At 43.2% G+C, this 16,009-nt stretch overlaps 1 protein-coding gene across 1 annotated transcript; it reads right to left on the bottom strand.

Annotated features, from left to right (window-relative positions):
• Positions 1-7,025: 7,025 nt before the first annotated feature.
• LOC131291215 (uncharacterized) lies at positions 7,026-15,462 on the bottom strand. The gene is made up of 5 exons (XM_058320404.1): positions 15,458-15,462; positions 14,832-14,923; positions 8,810-8,846; positions 8,121-8,692; positions 7,026-7,051 (listed from the first exon to the last, which is right to left on the bottom strand). Exons 1-5 carry the CDS (start codon positions 15,460-15,462, stop codon positions 7,026-7,028), a joined length of 732 nt encoding a protein of 243 aa, XP_058176387.1.
• Positions 15,463-16,009: the final 547 nt, after the last annotated feature.

Below are 16,009 nucleotides of genomic sequence, written 5' to 3' on the forward strand. Positions count from 1 at the left end.
CCTGCAAGAAATCGGACTTGAATAGGTTGTGTGGTACGAACTTAAATCGCAACAGTAAACAAAGTGCAGTGTAAGGTGTGAGATAGCGGTCAATAAACTTTGAGTGAAATTGGAATCCCGAAGCAGGAAAGGAGTATTGCATCCAGAGTTTCACCAAGGATCGACCACCAAAAGAGGACGGCGAAGAAGCGAGTGAGAAGTAGGATATTTCAAGTTCCTCAGAATTTGAGTGGCAGGTAAGTGGATAATATTTCCGTAGTTCCGTAAGCTAAGCTAATGGGTCTCGTAAGTGAACCTAGTTGGTTCGAGGGTAGGCAGGCAGTAAGAAGGGCGTGTAAAAGAAAATTGTGAAACGCTCGGCTGTAAAGGAGCCGAAAGAGGCAATCATGTCATTCCCAGATTACGGAATCAACCCGAATGGCAACTGCCGCCTCTGTCTACATGTAGATGGTGAGGACCCCTCAATGGTAGCTTGTCACGAGTGCGATAGATTGTTTCACATAACTTGCGTAAAAAGAACTCGCAAGCCATTGGAAAAAGAAAAGTGGGAATGCCCGAAATGCCATGCGAAGAGCAATGAAGACAAAAAGCGCACTGAGCAACTCAATGAGCTGATAGCCACTGTGAAAATTCTTTCGGAACGAAAGGAAAAGGATGAACAGTCATCCAAAGGAGAGTCATCTAAAGGAGAATCGTCCAAAGGAGAGTCGTCCAAAGGGGAATCATCCAAGGAAAGTATTAAGTTTGAAGGGCCTGCCGTGGTCAGTGATAGGGTTGCGGCTGAACCAGTAATAGCCCAACCGATAGAACCGATGGAGGCCATGCTACGAAGACAATCATTGGCACAATTACCTAAATTCGGCGGTAACCCGAAGGAATGGCCAGTCTTCAAGCGTACCTTTGATGACACAACTAGGGAAGGAGCCTTCTCCGATTTAGAAAACTTGAATAGATTAAATCAAGCCTTATACGGAGCAGCTCAAAGATGTGTCTACCAGTTAATGCTGGATTTCCACAATGTACCGGAAATTATCAGCGTACTGGAAACGAACTTCGGAGATCCGGAAACAATTTACATGGAATTCCTTGCCGACGTTCATAAACTTAGAAAAGATTCCCGTAATATTGTAGCGGAAATGAATGTTGCAGTGGGAAATCTAATTAGAAACATTCACTTGATGGGCAAACCAGAGTATCTAAGCGATCATCGCCTAGTAAGGGAACTGATTACAAAATTACCAAACGACCTTCAGATGAAGAGAGCGGAATATATTAGAGATACCTTAGCAGCGAATGCTGGGGCGAACATTTTCTCACTCGAAGGTTTTATGAACTGGCTAAAGCCAATTGCTGAAACTCAACGTATTTACAAGAAGTTTCACACCATGCAAAAGGGAGAAGTGAACGTTCACGATGACCCGGTAATTAAACCAGAAGAACGTTTGCCAGTAGCGAAACCGCAGGTAAACAGGAACGCGCAACGTAAGCCCGATGACCAATCCTGCCCGCTCTGCAAACAGTCGCATCACGTTACAAGGTGCGCTGTATTCCAGAAAAAGACGCCAGCAGAAAGATACGCGGCAAGTACGGGGAAAGGTTTGTGCTACAAATGTTTGTCGAGAGGACATATCAATAAATTTTGCAGGGAGGAAAAAACATGCAACATCGACGGATGCAAGGGCTGGCATCACCCGATGCTGCATGTACCAAAAAAGAACCATGAGGGAGAGCAACCTGCACCTATTAATCATCACGCAGAAGTAGGGAATAAAACCACATATTATCAAGTCCTGCCGGTGACTTTAGTCAACGGTGTATATAAAGTACAAACATACGCCTTCCTAGATACGGGGTCAAGTTTAACCCTGTTGGATGAAGGCGTCGCTCAGCAGTTAAATTTAAAGGGCAAAAGAATCCTTTAAACTTAAAATGGACTCGAGAGCTCACGTCCGAATATGACGAGAGCCGCCAAGTATCTTTGAAAATACGAGGCTCTTCAAAAAAGTATTTTAATTTATCGGACGTAAGAACCGTGCAAGACCTGAGCTTACCGTGCCAAGCCATGAATTACAAGATGCTGTCAGAAAAATACGAGCATCTTAAGGGGTTGCCGATCAATGATTTCGGTGGAATTCGTCCCACCTTATTAATTGGGGTAAATCATACCCAATTATTAATGGGGATGGAACACAAATTCGGAAAACCAGATGAACCAATTGCTATGAAAACCAAATTGGGCTGGTTGATATACGGAAAGCAAACAATTAACAGCAATGATACTTATTCAATGGTAATCCAAGAAGACGACGTCCTCAACGTTAGGATGTCGAATTACTTCTTGTCTGACTCTAAACCGCCGAGGGAACAGGACCTTGAAGGCGCTAGGGATAAATTGGTTAATGATATTCAGGTACTTGATGTTTGCGCCGGGGGTGTCTCTACCGAAGGCGAAGTAAAGGAAAACGAAAGGGACAGTAATGACCCTAAAACGAATATGGTTGAAGAAAAGGGACCAGATGTTGAAAATAAGGTCCAAAAAGAAGAATTGAATAAGGAGGCATTAATAACTTTGAACAGTGAAAAAATTATCGCTCTTCACGTAGAAACAGACAAACAGACCGCCTCCGAACTATTAAATGATAAAGGGTCTAAAAAAGGGAATGCCAAGAATCCGTGTACATGTGGTAACGGAGAGATACAGGCCAACATAAAAGACGCTAAGGCGGAACCCTTAAAGAACGATTATACACGCTGTGGCGATAATCGTAATCCCATGGTAATGTTGTTGAAATCGAAATCACTCGTGATTTTGACATTGCTTTTCCTTATTGCGCAGGTATTCGGAAATATCTCGCAAGGATTAATTGCATACGATTGTGCGAGCAATGATATCAACATTACCAGCTACTCGTTGATGGGGGTAGCATCTTGCTTGCCACAAACAAAAAACGTAACCACTCAGGAAGTAAAAATTCAGGTTTTACAAAGAAGTCCCAAAATGTTTGTCCACGTTCACCAATGTAAGGTTGTAATCAAACGATCGATTAGGCATTGCGGGTCACTTTCCCATACGTCAGATTACGAAAACGGATACGCGTATATTGTCAAAGAATTCACTCCGAATGAGTGTAAAATCGCGCAAACGTTAGGAGAAATATTTTTGTCTGTCGATCAAAGAGTTAGGGAAATCCGTAGAAATCATACGACTAGAGGTCAAACACTTATTGTAGGGAGCCTTAAGGGCTCAACTTGTAACGGTGGGGTCTACAGAACGGCAGAATATACTTGGGAGGACGCGCTGGTGTACTACGAGTACGAGATCAGCATGTACGACTACACAACGACGGCGGACATCGAGAATGATCAGATCACGCTTCGCAACGGGGTCGTATGTGCGCACTCGGTTGGCTGGTGCTTGGACGCGGAATATGGCTACAGCACGTGGGAGGTTGACCTACGACGACAATGCGAGGAGTTGGACTTCGACGTAATCTACGAAGGAACGGTCAACAAAACGTACGACGACGATGTCAAAACCCGTTCGAAGGCAGTCTACACGCTGGTAACAGAATCACACATGTTTTCGATCCGAGCTCGTGACAATACCCAAATATGCGAGTTCGACAGCTACATAACAGACCACCCACGAATTTTCATACTGGAATTAAAGGGATACCGATCTCCCTTCAAAAGAAAGCGCAGCCATGGAAAGAATTTTGATCTGTTCACCTATTTCAACTCAAAAATTACATTGGTTGAAAGCTACATGGGGCAGAAATTAAATGAAGTATATGCTACTGTCATGACGGAAATGTGCAAAATCGACAAGGCTTTAATGGAAACCAAGTTAACGCTCGCGCGCCTTAACCCGAGCGAATTTGTCTCAAACTTGGTAAAACGCAGCGGGTACACAGCAGTCGTAGCAGCTGAAGTATTGTACGTCCTTGAGTGCAAGCCGGTGTTCGTAACGTATGACAGTAGACAAGAATGTTTTCAAGAAATTCCGGTAAAGTACAACAACAAATCAATGTTTATGGCTCCGGTAACTCGCATGCTTCAACTAAGAGGCACACAAATTGATTGCACCCCACTGCTCCCGGCTAAATTTACCTTCGGAGGAAGATGGTATACAACAGATCAACGACTTCGAGAAACGACGCCGCCGGAACAGCTGACCACTGATATAGTAACAACTTGGTCATACACTCCCTTGCCAAGCCTTATGGAAAGCGGTGTGTACGACGCTGAAAGTCTCGATAAAATGAAGAGCATGGTCTACGAACAAGGCGATAGAAGAATAGCCTCATCGGTAATGCATAAATTAATAGCCGGAAGACATCCAAATCTACAAGGATTTTCTTTCGATGCTCTTGTTTCCGAAAAGGTTATTGACAACGCTTTGAGCAAATATTGGTCAAGAATTGTATCCTGGTCGACTTGGCTAGGAAATATGACGTCAACAGCCATCGGCATCTACATCATTGGCAGAACGATCAAATTCGTCATGGACACAATAATCCATGGAAGAATTCTGTACGACATCTACGGACTCGGGTGGCAACTAATTGCGGCCTTCTGGGATTCGCTTACCTCACTCCTTACCCACAAGCAAAATATGAAGGGTAAAACCGAAAACACGTCGAAAGTAGAATCCACTGCCGGGGTAAGCGAAGAACAAAAGGAGCAATCCATAAAACAATACAGAAAGCGAGAGTTCAGCGAGCAGACAGCAAAATTGTATCCTTCTCTCGAAGAAGGTACCGTTGAAGAAAGTACCCTGAACAACGCATCTGAAGATATTTAAAACCTCAATTCAGCACACGTCTTCTACTTGTTCCGTGCCGTCAGCCGACACCAATCACATCCACCAAGCCACCGAGCCACCTGCCGCGCCAACGAACGACCGCAACTTACGCCGCATCAGCAGCCGATCGATCAGCAGGAGCCCAGCAGCAGTCATCGGACCAGACCAGCTAGCGCCGAAAGTACAAGTCGATCAACGCGTTAGGCAACAAAATTTTGTAATATCGTCCTAGATTATGTCGTAAAACTTAACATACGCGTTTTACGAGGGGCGGTGTTACGGACGGACGATATGTTTCGTTCGTGATACCAACGGATAGGAAATTTTACCCCTGACCGCGAGTAGAAAAACAAAGTATAAGAAAGTAGAGAAAGTGGGAAATTTTATGGGACAAAATTCTTCCATCACAAGACGAGAAAAGTTAGAACAAGAAGGATGGGACAAAGAAAGAAGGAGCGAGAATGACGCAATCTAGGAAAACCCGAAATATTTGATGTTTTCCAGATGGAAAACTATGCGTGCATAGCAAGTAGGAATACAATCGTGAGCATTGAAGCCACGTGAGATCTTTTAGGAATAAGCGACAATGCATGATGTCGCAAGAGAACGAGCATGCATGCGCTCGAGAGACCAAAAAAGGTCAATTATTAACCAAAATGTTTCACACGATTGATAAACTTACGAAACCCAGCATAGCCACGTCAACGTGACGATAACCAGACGCCCCACGCGATGAAGGGTTAAAATCTTAGCGCGATCAACGTGATCGAGCGACGAAGCGTCAAGTGGGTCGATATCGATCGACGCTGCGACCCCTCGTTTTCTCATTAGGAGAAAGTGAGACGTTTAGGAAAAAAGGACGCGTGGCAGGAACAGAATACCGCGTAACTTTCTCACGACGCGCAGGGGGCAATCTGGAATTAGAGCGAGATCTTCTATCTTGTTTACACTTATTGATCAAATGTAACCGAAATAGTTTATAAGCGCTCGAAAATTTGAATAAACTAGACATTTTCACCAGGACACTCGTGAGTAAAAGTACCTGAAATTCTTTCACTCCAGTTCATCCGAAATTAGTTCTCAAACTACCAAATCCGCTTTACGCTAGATTCTGCTCTGTTCAGCGGCACGTCACGCTGCAGACCGGCTTCTCGTAAATCCCTTCCTGAACTTAGCGAAAATTCCGAAGGCTTCTCTCCGACGTCGGCAAGTCACGGTTCGGACGGAACTTTAGAAGATTCAATAAGTTTCCCGCTTCTGCGTGGTCCTCTCCGCTGCCGGCAAGTCACGGCTCGGACCGGTCACGCTGCCAAGCATTCCCAACTCCTTAGTCCGAAAAGAGTTAAGGACAACTCGCGGAACACCTCTCCGTTCAGCGGCACGTCACGCTGCGGACCGGGTTCTCGGTTTCCCTTAATTTTAGATCAAGGTATCACACGCTGTTTGCACCGTTGTTGGCACGTCACAACACGGGCCGAACACGTTGATACCGAAATCGACGGACCTCCAAATCCGGTGGAGATTCTCGCGTTAGAACGACGACGCACTCAGTTGAGTTTACCTTCGCGCTCGGCTGGACAATCCGCTTCGTTACATCATCATCAACATTTATTTATGAAACTTAATACCTCCACCATATAGTGCGAAACATTCCTCCAAAATCCAAGAGTTAGTTTACTTACAGGTTATTATTAGTAAGTAAATGTTGATGATGCCCTCCACAAACCCATGCATAGCTCTGAGCCGAACGATAGAAATCAAATTTATACGAGCGGGTGTTAGAAAATACATCTAATACCACGCTAACGCGCGCGATGCTCAGGGCTATTCACTTCCGTTTTTTTTAAGTTAAATTCAACATCATCATCAACATTTACGTATTATACTTAATACCTTCACCTTATATGTACATGCTATTAGTTTAAAACATTCCACCAAAGTATCCCAAATCCAAGAGTTAGTTTGTTTACAGATTTAATTCAAATTTTATTAATTGCAACCTTAATTCCGCCACCACAAGATATATATTTTAAAGAAAAAAATGTTAGTATTGTTAGTGGATGTTTGCCCTATTAAAAAAATCCTATACACTCCTAGATCCCTCCTATCATGACACATTTATCCTAATATGTACATCTATCTACAATGGATGGGATTTCAGCCAGTTTTGCATGGTCACCCGCAGGGCCCTTATCCACAGTGACTTGATCATAATGAATTTCTAATTCCAAACGATCAAACAAATCACTGTGGGGGCATCAAAGCGGCAAAAGCAGTCGTCCCACGTCTCGGGTAGCGAATAACCAGTACGAAGGTGGTAGTTTCAATTACAAATTCATGAAAAGGGTTAGTAAAATTTGTTAGTCAGGCATAAAAGTATGTAGTAAAGGAATGAAAGCAAAGAATTCAGAAGGTGATAGAGTAGGGTTGACAGGATAGCGGGAAAGAGAGCGAGCAGGTAAGGGAATATAAACTAATTTACAAAGTACAGATGAAAGGGGTACTACCACCCGCCGAGACGGAGTGTTTTTATGAACTTGAAAAAGTTTCATACAGGAGGACGATAACTGGATAGGTCCAGCCTCGTCCTCCGTATTGATTTCATACATCTCCGTCTGAGCAGTGTACTGGTTTCCAAGCAAAAAGACGCGCGTATTATTTTTTTTCGCTTCCAAAAACTTAACTATGCCATTGGATCTGGTCAAAAACCATTGATCTTTCTCATTTGGCAAAAGGACGAAATCGGCTGTTACGTGCACCCCAGCACCCTTCGCCTTCAAGATAGGAAACTTTGGTTTCTGGCAAGCGGCAGTATGAATTGATGCATATAGATGCGTTCGTACTGCCACTTGCTCCAAACATCTCGCTCCCGATTTCACACAGCGTTTGAGGTGTTGTAAATGGTTCTCAAAGCAATACGCTGAAAAATTATCAAGCGGTCCATGTACCACAACGTCTCCATGCACGTGATGGAGATTGTGGACATTGCTTGTCAAATGGGATCGACTATAGTGGGTCTTAAACTCCTTAACAAATTTTGTAAGGAGTCTTCCCGCTAATGGCCAATAGCGTTTATGTGCCGATGATGAAAATATCGTCACAGCGCTAAAGTAGAGCAAGTAGTGATTATATGCATCCAAATACATAAAATCTCTGTAGACCACAACACTGATATAATGAAGAAAGGACCTATACTCGGTTCCTTTCCAAAGCGGGACATGATCGAGGGACCGAAATGGTCGGTTCACCTCAGAAGGAAGCAGTGTATTCGAAATGTACGAAGACACGCCGTCCTTCTGTTGGGAGGACCACCGACCAAAACGCTCAAAGGTGTTGTTAAGCAACCCTTTGAGAATTTTGCGGCTAACTCCCAGATCAATCAGATGGAGACGGTCGCTAACTGGAAAATTGACTATCATATCTACATTTTGCAAATCTTCAAGAGGTGTCCGTATTCCCTTATGGTGGTCCTTATCTTCTCTAGCCCGAAAGCCAGCGTCCGTACGCAATTCGGCATGCACGGAGTCAAAGATAACTTTATTTTCCGGTTTGATGTGTACTCCTAGGATGGTACACTTTGTGCAACCATGCTTGGCGGAAAATCCCATCACTGATTTTATGTATGACCGTGCTGGAGAATCGGCGATAAATGCACTTATGGACAAATGTACTTCTTTATCGCCGAATTTCAAGCCTCTTTCCATAAGAATGTTCATTTCCTGAACAAACGGCCGCAAATACTGTTCGACACTCTCCGGTTTTGTTTGCCCGCAGAAAATAGCTACGGGCATAACCGGAGCGTCTGGCAATTCTTCCACTTTTATAAGAACTGGCCAAAATTGAGTAGCCGAGCTCTTAAAAAGTGGAAGCCCGTCGACTGACACTTGGATGGTAAAATGTGATACTTGCGGGATGATATCTCTAAAATAGTTTCTTAGAACCGTCTCCACCCCTTGATACCACAAGTTTCCACCAACAATCGGTGCTAACTGCTTTCCGACGTTGGTGGGAGTTTGGAGGAATGTTCGTGAGTCGCGTGGAAATTTCAATTTAAGAAATTTCCAGCACATCACCAGGAGCTAGTTCACGGGACAAGCAAGAAATAGTTAAAAAATGTCTTAAAGCTTCCTCGAAACTAGCAAAGTTATTGAGGAAGTGATATTTTTTGTCCCAGTAAACATCGCTTGCATCTTCATGATTGCTATCTACTCTAGCTTGGTTGTTATTTTCCCTATCACTATTCCCTTCGCTAGCTCCTACATTATCTTCCTGAACTATTCTATTACCACCACCGTTTAAACTACCACCATTACCACCATTACCAGTACTTAAACTTTGTACATTATTTACAGCATCCGTTACCATCTGGTGCGAGTTCGAATCATCCTCATCATCTAAAATAAAAATAAATAAAGGAAATTAGAAATCGTTTTTGTTGAATGATAGTAAAAAAGTTCAATTTTGGCCATAGGTATGGAAAAAAAATGGAACGATTTCTACAGCATGCACAGTTAACCTGAGGAAACCTGCTCGATAGAAACCTTCGAAACGGTTTTAAACTGGAAACGGGATTTGTCATTAGCAACGCCAAAGAGTTTGATGACCTAATGAGTCTCGAAACATTATATGTTAGCTTAGTTCGCTCTACTCTTGAATTCAATTGTGTAATTTGGTTCCCGCACTTTGACTATTCGCACGATGGAATTGAAATCATCCGGAAAAGGATCACGAGGATGGCAATACGATGGCGACCTTGGCGAAATTCATACCGTTCGTATAACTCGCGTTGCCTGCTTCTTGGACTGCAAATACTCAAAAAACGAATGATAGCACAGGCAATGTTTGTGGGTAATCTGATTGTGGGTGAAATTGATGCCTCAAACCTACTAGAAGTATTTAACTTTAACGCACCTTGTAGACGGCTTCGTAATACGGATTTTCTATGATTTACCTCTAACAGTACGCGTTATGGTCAGTTTGCTCAAATGACCGTTATGAGTAATACTTGTAATAGAGATTACTTCGCTTTCAATTTCTTTGATAACGCTAATACTTTTGAGCGTCGCCTAACAATGGACCCGAATTTTTATAAGTTTGATCACGTGCGTCTACACTAGTTTTAGTTTTAGTTGTAGTTTTAGATAATCATTGGGACTTTGTTCGGTCCGTTGAGTGTTACATTATAATAAACAAAAACCGAGGTTTCGATAATCCTCTCACAGTTCGATGCAAGTTCAATCTTCTAACTGTACTGAAGCTCTAATTTACTGAATCTACCACAACTTTACTGGATTAATCTAGTAGAATAAAAATTTTAAATTTCAAAGTTAAGTAAGTTAAATTTAAAATTTTAAAGCAAATGTTTACATCAACATGGGCCCCTGTAACCGCGCTTATTTACCTAGTTTCTTTTAAAATTTTTCACTAGTGTTTTCCTATGCTAGGTCACTTCACTGGCACTATAAAAAATTTACTTACCAAGTGGCCATCGGAACGTTGATACTCCCGGAGGTAGGCGAAGCTGCTCTGTAAAGTTTCCGGATTCCCATTCGACGTCTATTTCCTCGTTAACCTCCTTCAGTAATTCGTCGGCTCGCTTCTCCACAGCACGTTTGCGGCTTCTGTCCATTATTACTTCCGTAAAATCTACAAAAAACAAGGCTCAGAAAAAACAGATTACTATCCGATCGAAAACAAACTTGTTTTGAAAGCAAAGCCGTACTCACGTGCTTCCCGCCAAAACAGTCAGTCAACACAGGCACTTACACATTTGCGATGAAGAGACTCGTGTATATACACGAGTAGACACACCGCGGCCGGTGCAAATAAATTCTGAGTCCGAAAGTCTAGGGCAGAGACAGTCGGAGACGGTCGGAGACGGGTGAGACGTATACGTGACACAAAATTATGAGTTACTTGAGTACCCCTCTGCCACCTGGGACCTAAACCCGCCGTCGCGCAACTTTGTTCGTCGGGTAGCTTCGCTCACAAATGAGGAGCGATTTTCGCTCCTTTCAAGGAGCGGAGCGAGGTTGCCCGCTCTTTCGATCCTTTCTCAACACTACTTCGGATGTCTAGATACTTCAGATACTCAAGGAAGAAAATCCTTACATGCACTCATTAGTTTTGTTATTCATATTTGTTAGTATCGTCTATTGATAAAAGGTATGTACTTACTGTGTCAATCGTCTTGCCACATTCCGAGGCAGCGTTTAAAAATCCCATGGCATAGTACGCATACCATGTTGGGTTGTTAACTTCGTCAGATCCTAAAAGTAGTTGCGTACGATAACATTAATTGTTTTTCACTTATATGCAGATATACATACCGGAACCAGTCACCAAACTTTGCTTGTACGATGACCGAGTTTTTCTGTACGTCGATTGCAAAGACGTCCATTTGTCTTTCAGCTTACAAACTTCGACACGGAATTCGTTTGAAATGTTTTCCCAGTCATCATTTCTTCGGGTAATATGTTTATAGTTGGGATCGGTGCGATCCCAGAGAGAAGGATGCTTCTGTATGCACTCTATCAGCATGAGTGCATCTTCTTCACTCATTTGAATTGTCGGGAAATAATATTTATCATGAATTAATAAATTAATCTTCAGCCGCATCATCTCCTTTTGATTAAAGACAAAGTGTGCTCAAACTGTGATAAGCAGGTGTATAAGTTGAAAATGTCCGGTTTATTACGGGTGTTTTCGGCAATCAAGAGTGGTACTTTTGACCTCAACGACAAGAACCATCCAGGACCAACGAAAAAGTTTGATGACGCATACTCAACAAAAGTTGAGCAGAAACATTGAATGTGAAACTCACCACTTATGGGCAAGATCCAGAAGCGTGAAAAATGGGTTCACCATGAGTTGACCGAAAGACAGATGGATCATCGTATAGTCTTTCGTGAAATGGAACTTCAACGGTACCAAAGCAAGTCATTTTTCTGATCGGATAGTCACTGGTGAAGAGAAGTGGATTTATTTTGAGGATCCTAAGCGTAAAACATCTTGGTTTTCACTTGGTGAAGCCGCCCCATCCGCTACAAGACCAGTTTGTTTTGGCCGGTGACGATGCTCTGTGTGTGGTGGGACCAAGAGGCAGTGGTGTTCCACGAACTTTTGAAACCAGGTGAAACGGTGATTATTACTCGTTATCAACAACAAAAAATTAATTTGAAATCTGAATTGATGGAAAAAGGGCCCGAAGGCATGGTAAAGTGACAATGTACCGTCGCACAAGGCTAAAGTCGAAGAGTGGACCATAAAAGACCTCAACTGGGAGATTCTATCACATCCGCCTTACTCCCCAGACCTGATTGGTTCAGTTTATGACCTGTATGCTTCTATAAGCAATGCACTTTCAGAGCAGTACTTCTCCGAATATGAAGATGTCCAAATGGGTCGGCGAATGATTTTCATCGAAGGCCAAACAGTTGTACACTGTATCCATAAAGTCAGTACACAGCAGGCTAAAAAAGACCATTTACTCTGTAAGGAACCAATGTTTTAAGAAAGTAAAAATGAGGGATTGTTTCTGGAACTATCCTCTTCATTTTGATGTAATTTGGCCGCGATACGAGTTTGGGTTTCAGAGATATGGTCAAAATAGAGCCATAGCACCCTAAACACGCACCAAAAAAGTGAGTACACAGCACAATGTTTCATCATGTTTTATGTTGTATTTTGCTTTTGCTTGAATTTTTAGTAGTTGTTTGGGGTTTTATGACATGAAATGTGAACGATTTAATCAGTACAACTATGGTTGATAACAAATTCACTTCTTTGCGGAGCATCGCTCGATTCTGACAGAAAAATCGGTTTTTGATCGCGTACCATACCTAATGTGGTCACGCGGTTAGGCGTACCATACCAAAAACTTGGTACGGTCGAGCTCCAGCGTACCATACCAAATGCAACCCAGCACTTTTGGGTTGGCTGACGATGGTGTGCTCGAAAGAGCTCGATGAAGTGCTCGACTTTTCATATTGGTAAGAGCTTGTCGAGCAATTATCAGTTAATTTGTGAAGAGCACCTCCAAAAAGTTATTTGATCGAAAATAATCGGGCTCAGCACGGACTACGATCGGAAAATATCCGTTCGAATCGAGTTGTCAAAGGTCACTCAAGTGAAAAAGCGCGGGAAAAATTTCACTCATCTCCCCTTAAATATGTTCATTTAACTGCCATTTTTTTTTTTTTTTTTTTATATATATTTGGACGGCCAGGCCGTATTGTACTTGTTGTACCGAAAATATAACATTTTTCTTAACCTACTGCTTAAAACTAATTGTAGCGTGGCATTTCCTCCAGCTAACAACGGCTGTAACCTTATCCCGGGTTAACTCGGTTGTTGTTGGCGGATTGGCTGTGGATTGTGCGGGCGGGTTTTGCTGTGGTCGGTGCGGGCGGGTTGTGCTGTGGTCGGTGCGGGCGGTCGGTGAGTTGGGTCTCATGTATGGTGCGAGGTGGCTGGAGATCGCATGTGTGGTGCTCGGCAGACGCAGCGATGCAGCCCCCCACCACACGCTATCCCCTCCCCGAAGTCCATTGCATCCATACCTACACATTAATTCACACAACAAAAGGAAACAGGGAATTTGGATGGGACGAGGATTTATTTACAGTGCGATTCCATATTCTCTGGCATATTTAAAGATTATCCACGCGTATTTGAAATCCTTTTGCCCCAGGATGTCACGGATGGGGGTCGCCGGGGGCCTCCCCAATACCTGGAGCTCGGCTAATAGTTCGGGACGTGAGGCGTCGAAATCCACGCATGACCAGAGGATGTGGTCAATGTCGTGGAATCCTTCGCCGCAGCCGCATGCTTTGGAGCCAACAAAAGCCTACACGTTGCAGGTGTGCATTCATCGCAAAATGGTTTGACATAAGTCTAGACATCATGCGGATGAACGCACGACCCACTCCGAATCCTTTGAACCAGGGGCGCAAAGTTACCTGGGGTGTGATCGAATGCAGAAACCTCCCGAGCTCATCGTCATCCCACATCCTCTGCCACCTAGATAAGCAGAGGTGTTGTGGCATGGAAAGGAACTCGTGAGGCGGAATCGGCCTCTCAAAGAAGCTGCCCTCGTGGGCACCACGTTTGGCTAGAATGTCGGCCATTTCGTTGCCCACAATGCCGCAATGCGCTGGAACCCATATTAGCGATATCCTGAACGCTTTATCAAACATTGAGCACAAGACGTCGTGTATTTTGTGAATAATGGGATCTTTGCTCTTAAGAGACTTGGCTGAGCTTAGCGCTTCCACAGCACTTAGACTGTCTGTGAAAATGTGAAAGGTGTCAGGTGGTCTCGCGCTGATGATCATCAGTGCATGAAAGATGGCTACCAGTTCTGCAATGTAGACGGAGCATGGCTGGCGCAGTTTATGGAAGATCTCGGAGGTGTGGTTAAACACTCCGAAACCCGTGCCTTCGTGCGAGGATGAGCCGTCTGTGTAAAACGTGTTGGCCGTCGGAAGGTGGCCAAACTTATTCACAAAAATGCTGGGAATGGACATCCTGCGTAGGGTATCTGGGATTTCCTTGGTTTCCTCCTTGAATGAGGTGTCTATAGAAATCAGGGAATTGTAGGATTCTGGGAGAGCAGTACGATATGCAACAGAAGGAGAGCTAGGGCAGACCTGAAGAGACAGAAAGTCATGAAAAGTTTTCATGATTTTGCATTTTGAGCCCATCTCTAGCAGCTTCTCAAAATTCTCCATCACTAAGGGATTAGATACACTGGCTCGGATAAGAAGGCGAAGCGACAGCTGGGTGAAACGAAGAATCAGCGGCATCACTCCGGACATCACTTCCAAGGACATATTGTGCGTTGATTTCATGCTTCCTAGAGCAATGCGCAAACAACGGTACTGGATCCGCTCAAGCTTGATCAAGTGCGTCTTGGCCGCCCAGTGGAAGCAAATGCAACCATATTCCAAGACGGACAGCACCGTGGTCTGGTATAGCCTCAGGAGATCGGAGGGGTGAGCTCCCCACCAAAATCCCGAGACTGTCCTCAAGAAGTTGATCCTCTTACTACATTTCTGTAGTAAGTAATTGACATGTGTCCTCCACACATTTTTTGTATCGAACCATACGCCTAGGTATCTAAAAGTTCGGGCAATTGTGAAATCCCCTTAAATATGTTCATTTAACTGCCATTTTGAATGTGAACGAAATGAACTCTTTGGGCAAATCCGTTCGTTCCCGTTTGTATGGGAAGAAATCCGCGAGGTTTTAAGCCATGGATTCCCAACGAATTCGTACATTCGAAGGTTCTTATTTAAAAAAAGAGTGTTAATTGCTTTCCCGAGGATCCTATTTGTAGTTTTTTATGAATTTATCATCATTTTGTGTAATTATTGAAATGATTACCAACGACTTTATTTGAAAAGAAAAAATCATCCACTTCATGGAAACACTTGAGCGCCTAGGTATAAACGAAGCAGGAGGCTTCAAAGGAACCTTTGAACATACGAGGTATAAACACACAGAGTTCATTTTTCACCGACCGTCGAACGGATATTTTCCGATCGTAGTCTGTGCTGAGCACGAATAGCATATTTTAGAATCATGATGGAGTTTAAAACTGTTATTATTATTTTTCCGTACCATAATATTGTTGAAACATGACAACTTTACTCCATAGATGAAAATAATGCGCTGCAACTGTCGTTCCAACCAGGCGTTAACAAACAAAAATACTCGTTCTCTTTTCATCGTTTTTTTTCTTTCATAATAATTGATACGATGTATTTGCTTAAAAATTTCTACCCGCTCTGTTGGTCATAGTTCTTAATCCAACAACTATTTCGTTTTGAAAGAAGTTATGCAGCATTCAATACGTTGATAAAAATATTCTCATGTTTTCTAAGTCATGAAACAATGTGGTAAAACGAATCTTATTGTTCCAGTATCTTCGTACCAGTTTTTTGGTATGGTACGCCTAATGTAGTCACGCGGTGACGAGCTCATGTGGGGCTCGTGTGTTCCTAATCCCTCTCTTTCTTTCTCACTTCTCTCGCTAATTTGCCTCATTTGAATTTTCTGTCATCCTGCTTTCGCCTGATTTTAATTTAAACTCGTTTGCGATTCTGCCCGATATGCATGCCGTTGGCCATACTCTCATTCCGTTACGCTCTTCTTTCTTTTTACTTTAACTATTCCTTATCTTTCCTTTACCCTGTACTCGAT

The sequence above is a fragment of the Anopheles ziemanni genome, chromosome X (genome assembly GCF_943734765.1).
Source record: "Anopheles ziemanni chromosome X, idAnoZiCoDA_A2_x.2, whole genome shotgun sequence".
NCBI lineage: Eukaryota > Metazoa > Arthropoda > Insecta > Diptera > Culicidae > Anopheles > Anopheles ziemanni.

Excerpts from the sequence above, each read along its gene's own strand:
- LOC131291215 (XM_058320404.1), bottom strand. Across the intron at positions 8,693-8,809 it reads ACATTCCTCCAAACTCCCAC|CCAAGTGTCAGTCGACGGGC; the intron begins CAACGTCGGAAA and ends ACATTTTACCAT. Across the intron at positions 7,052-8,120 it reads CAACACCTTTGAGCGTTTTG|TGATTTGTTTGATCGTTTGG; the intron begins GTCGGTGGTCCT and ends ATGCCCCCACAG.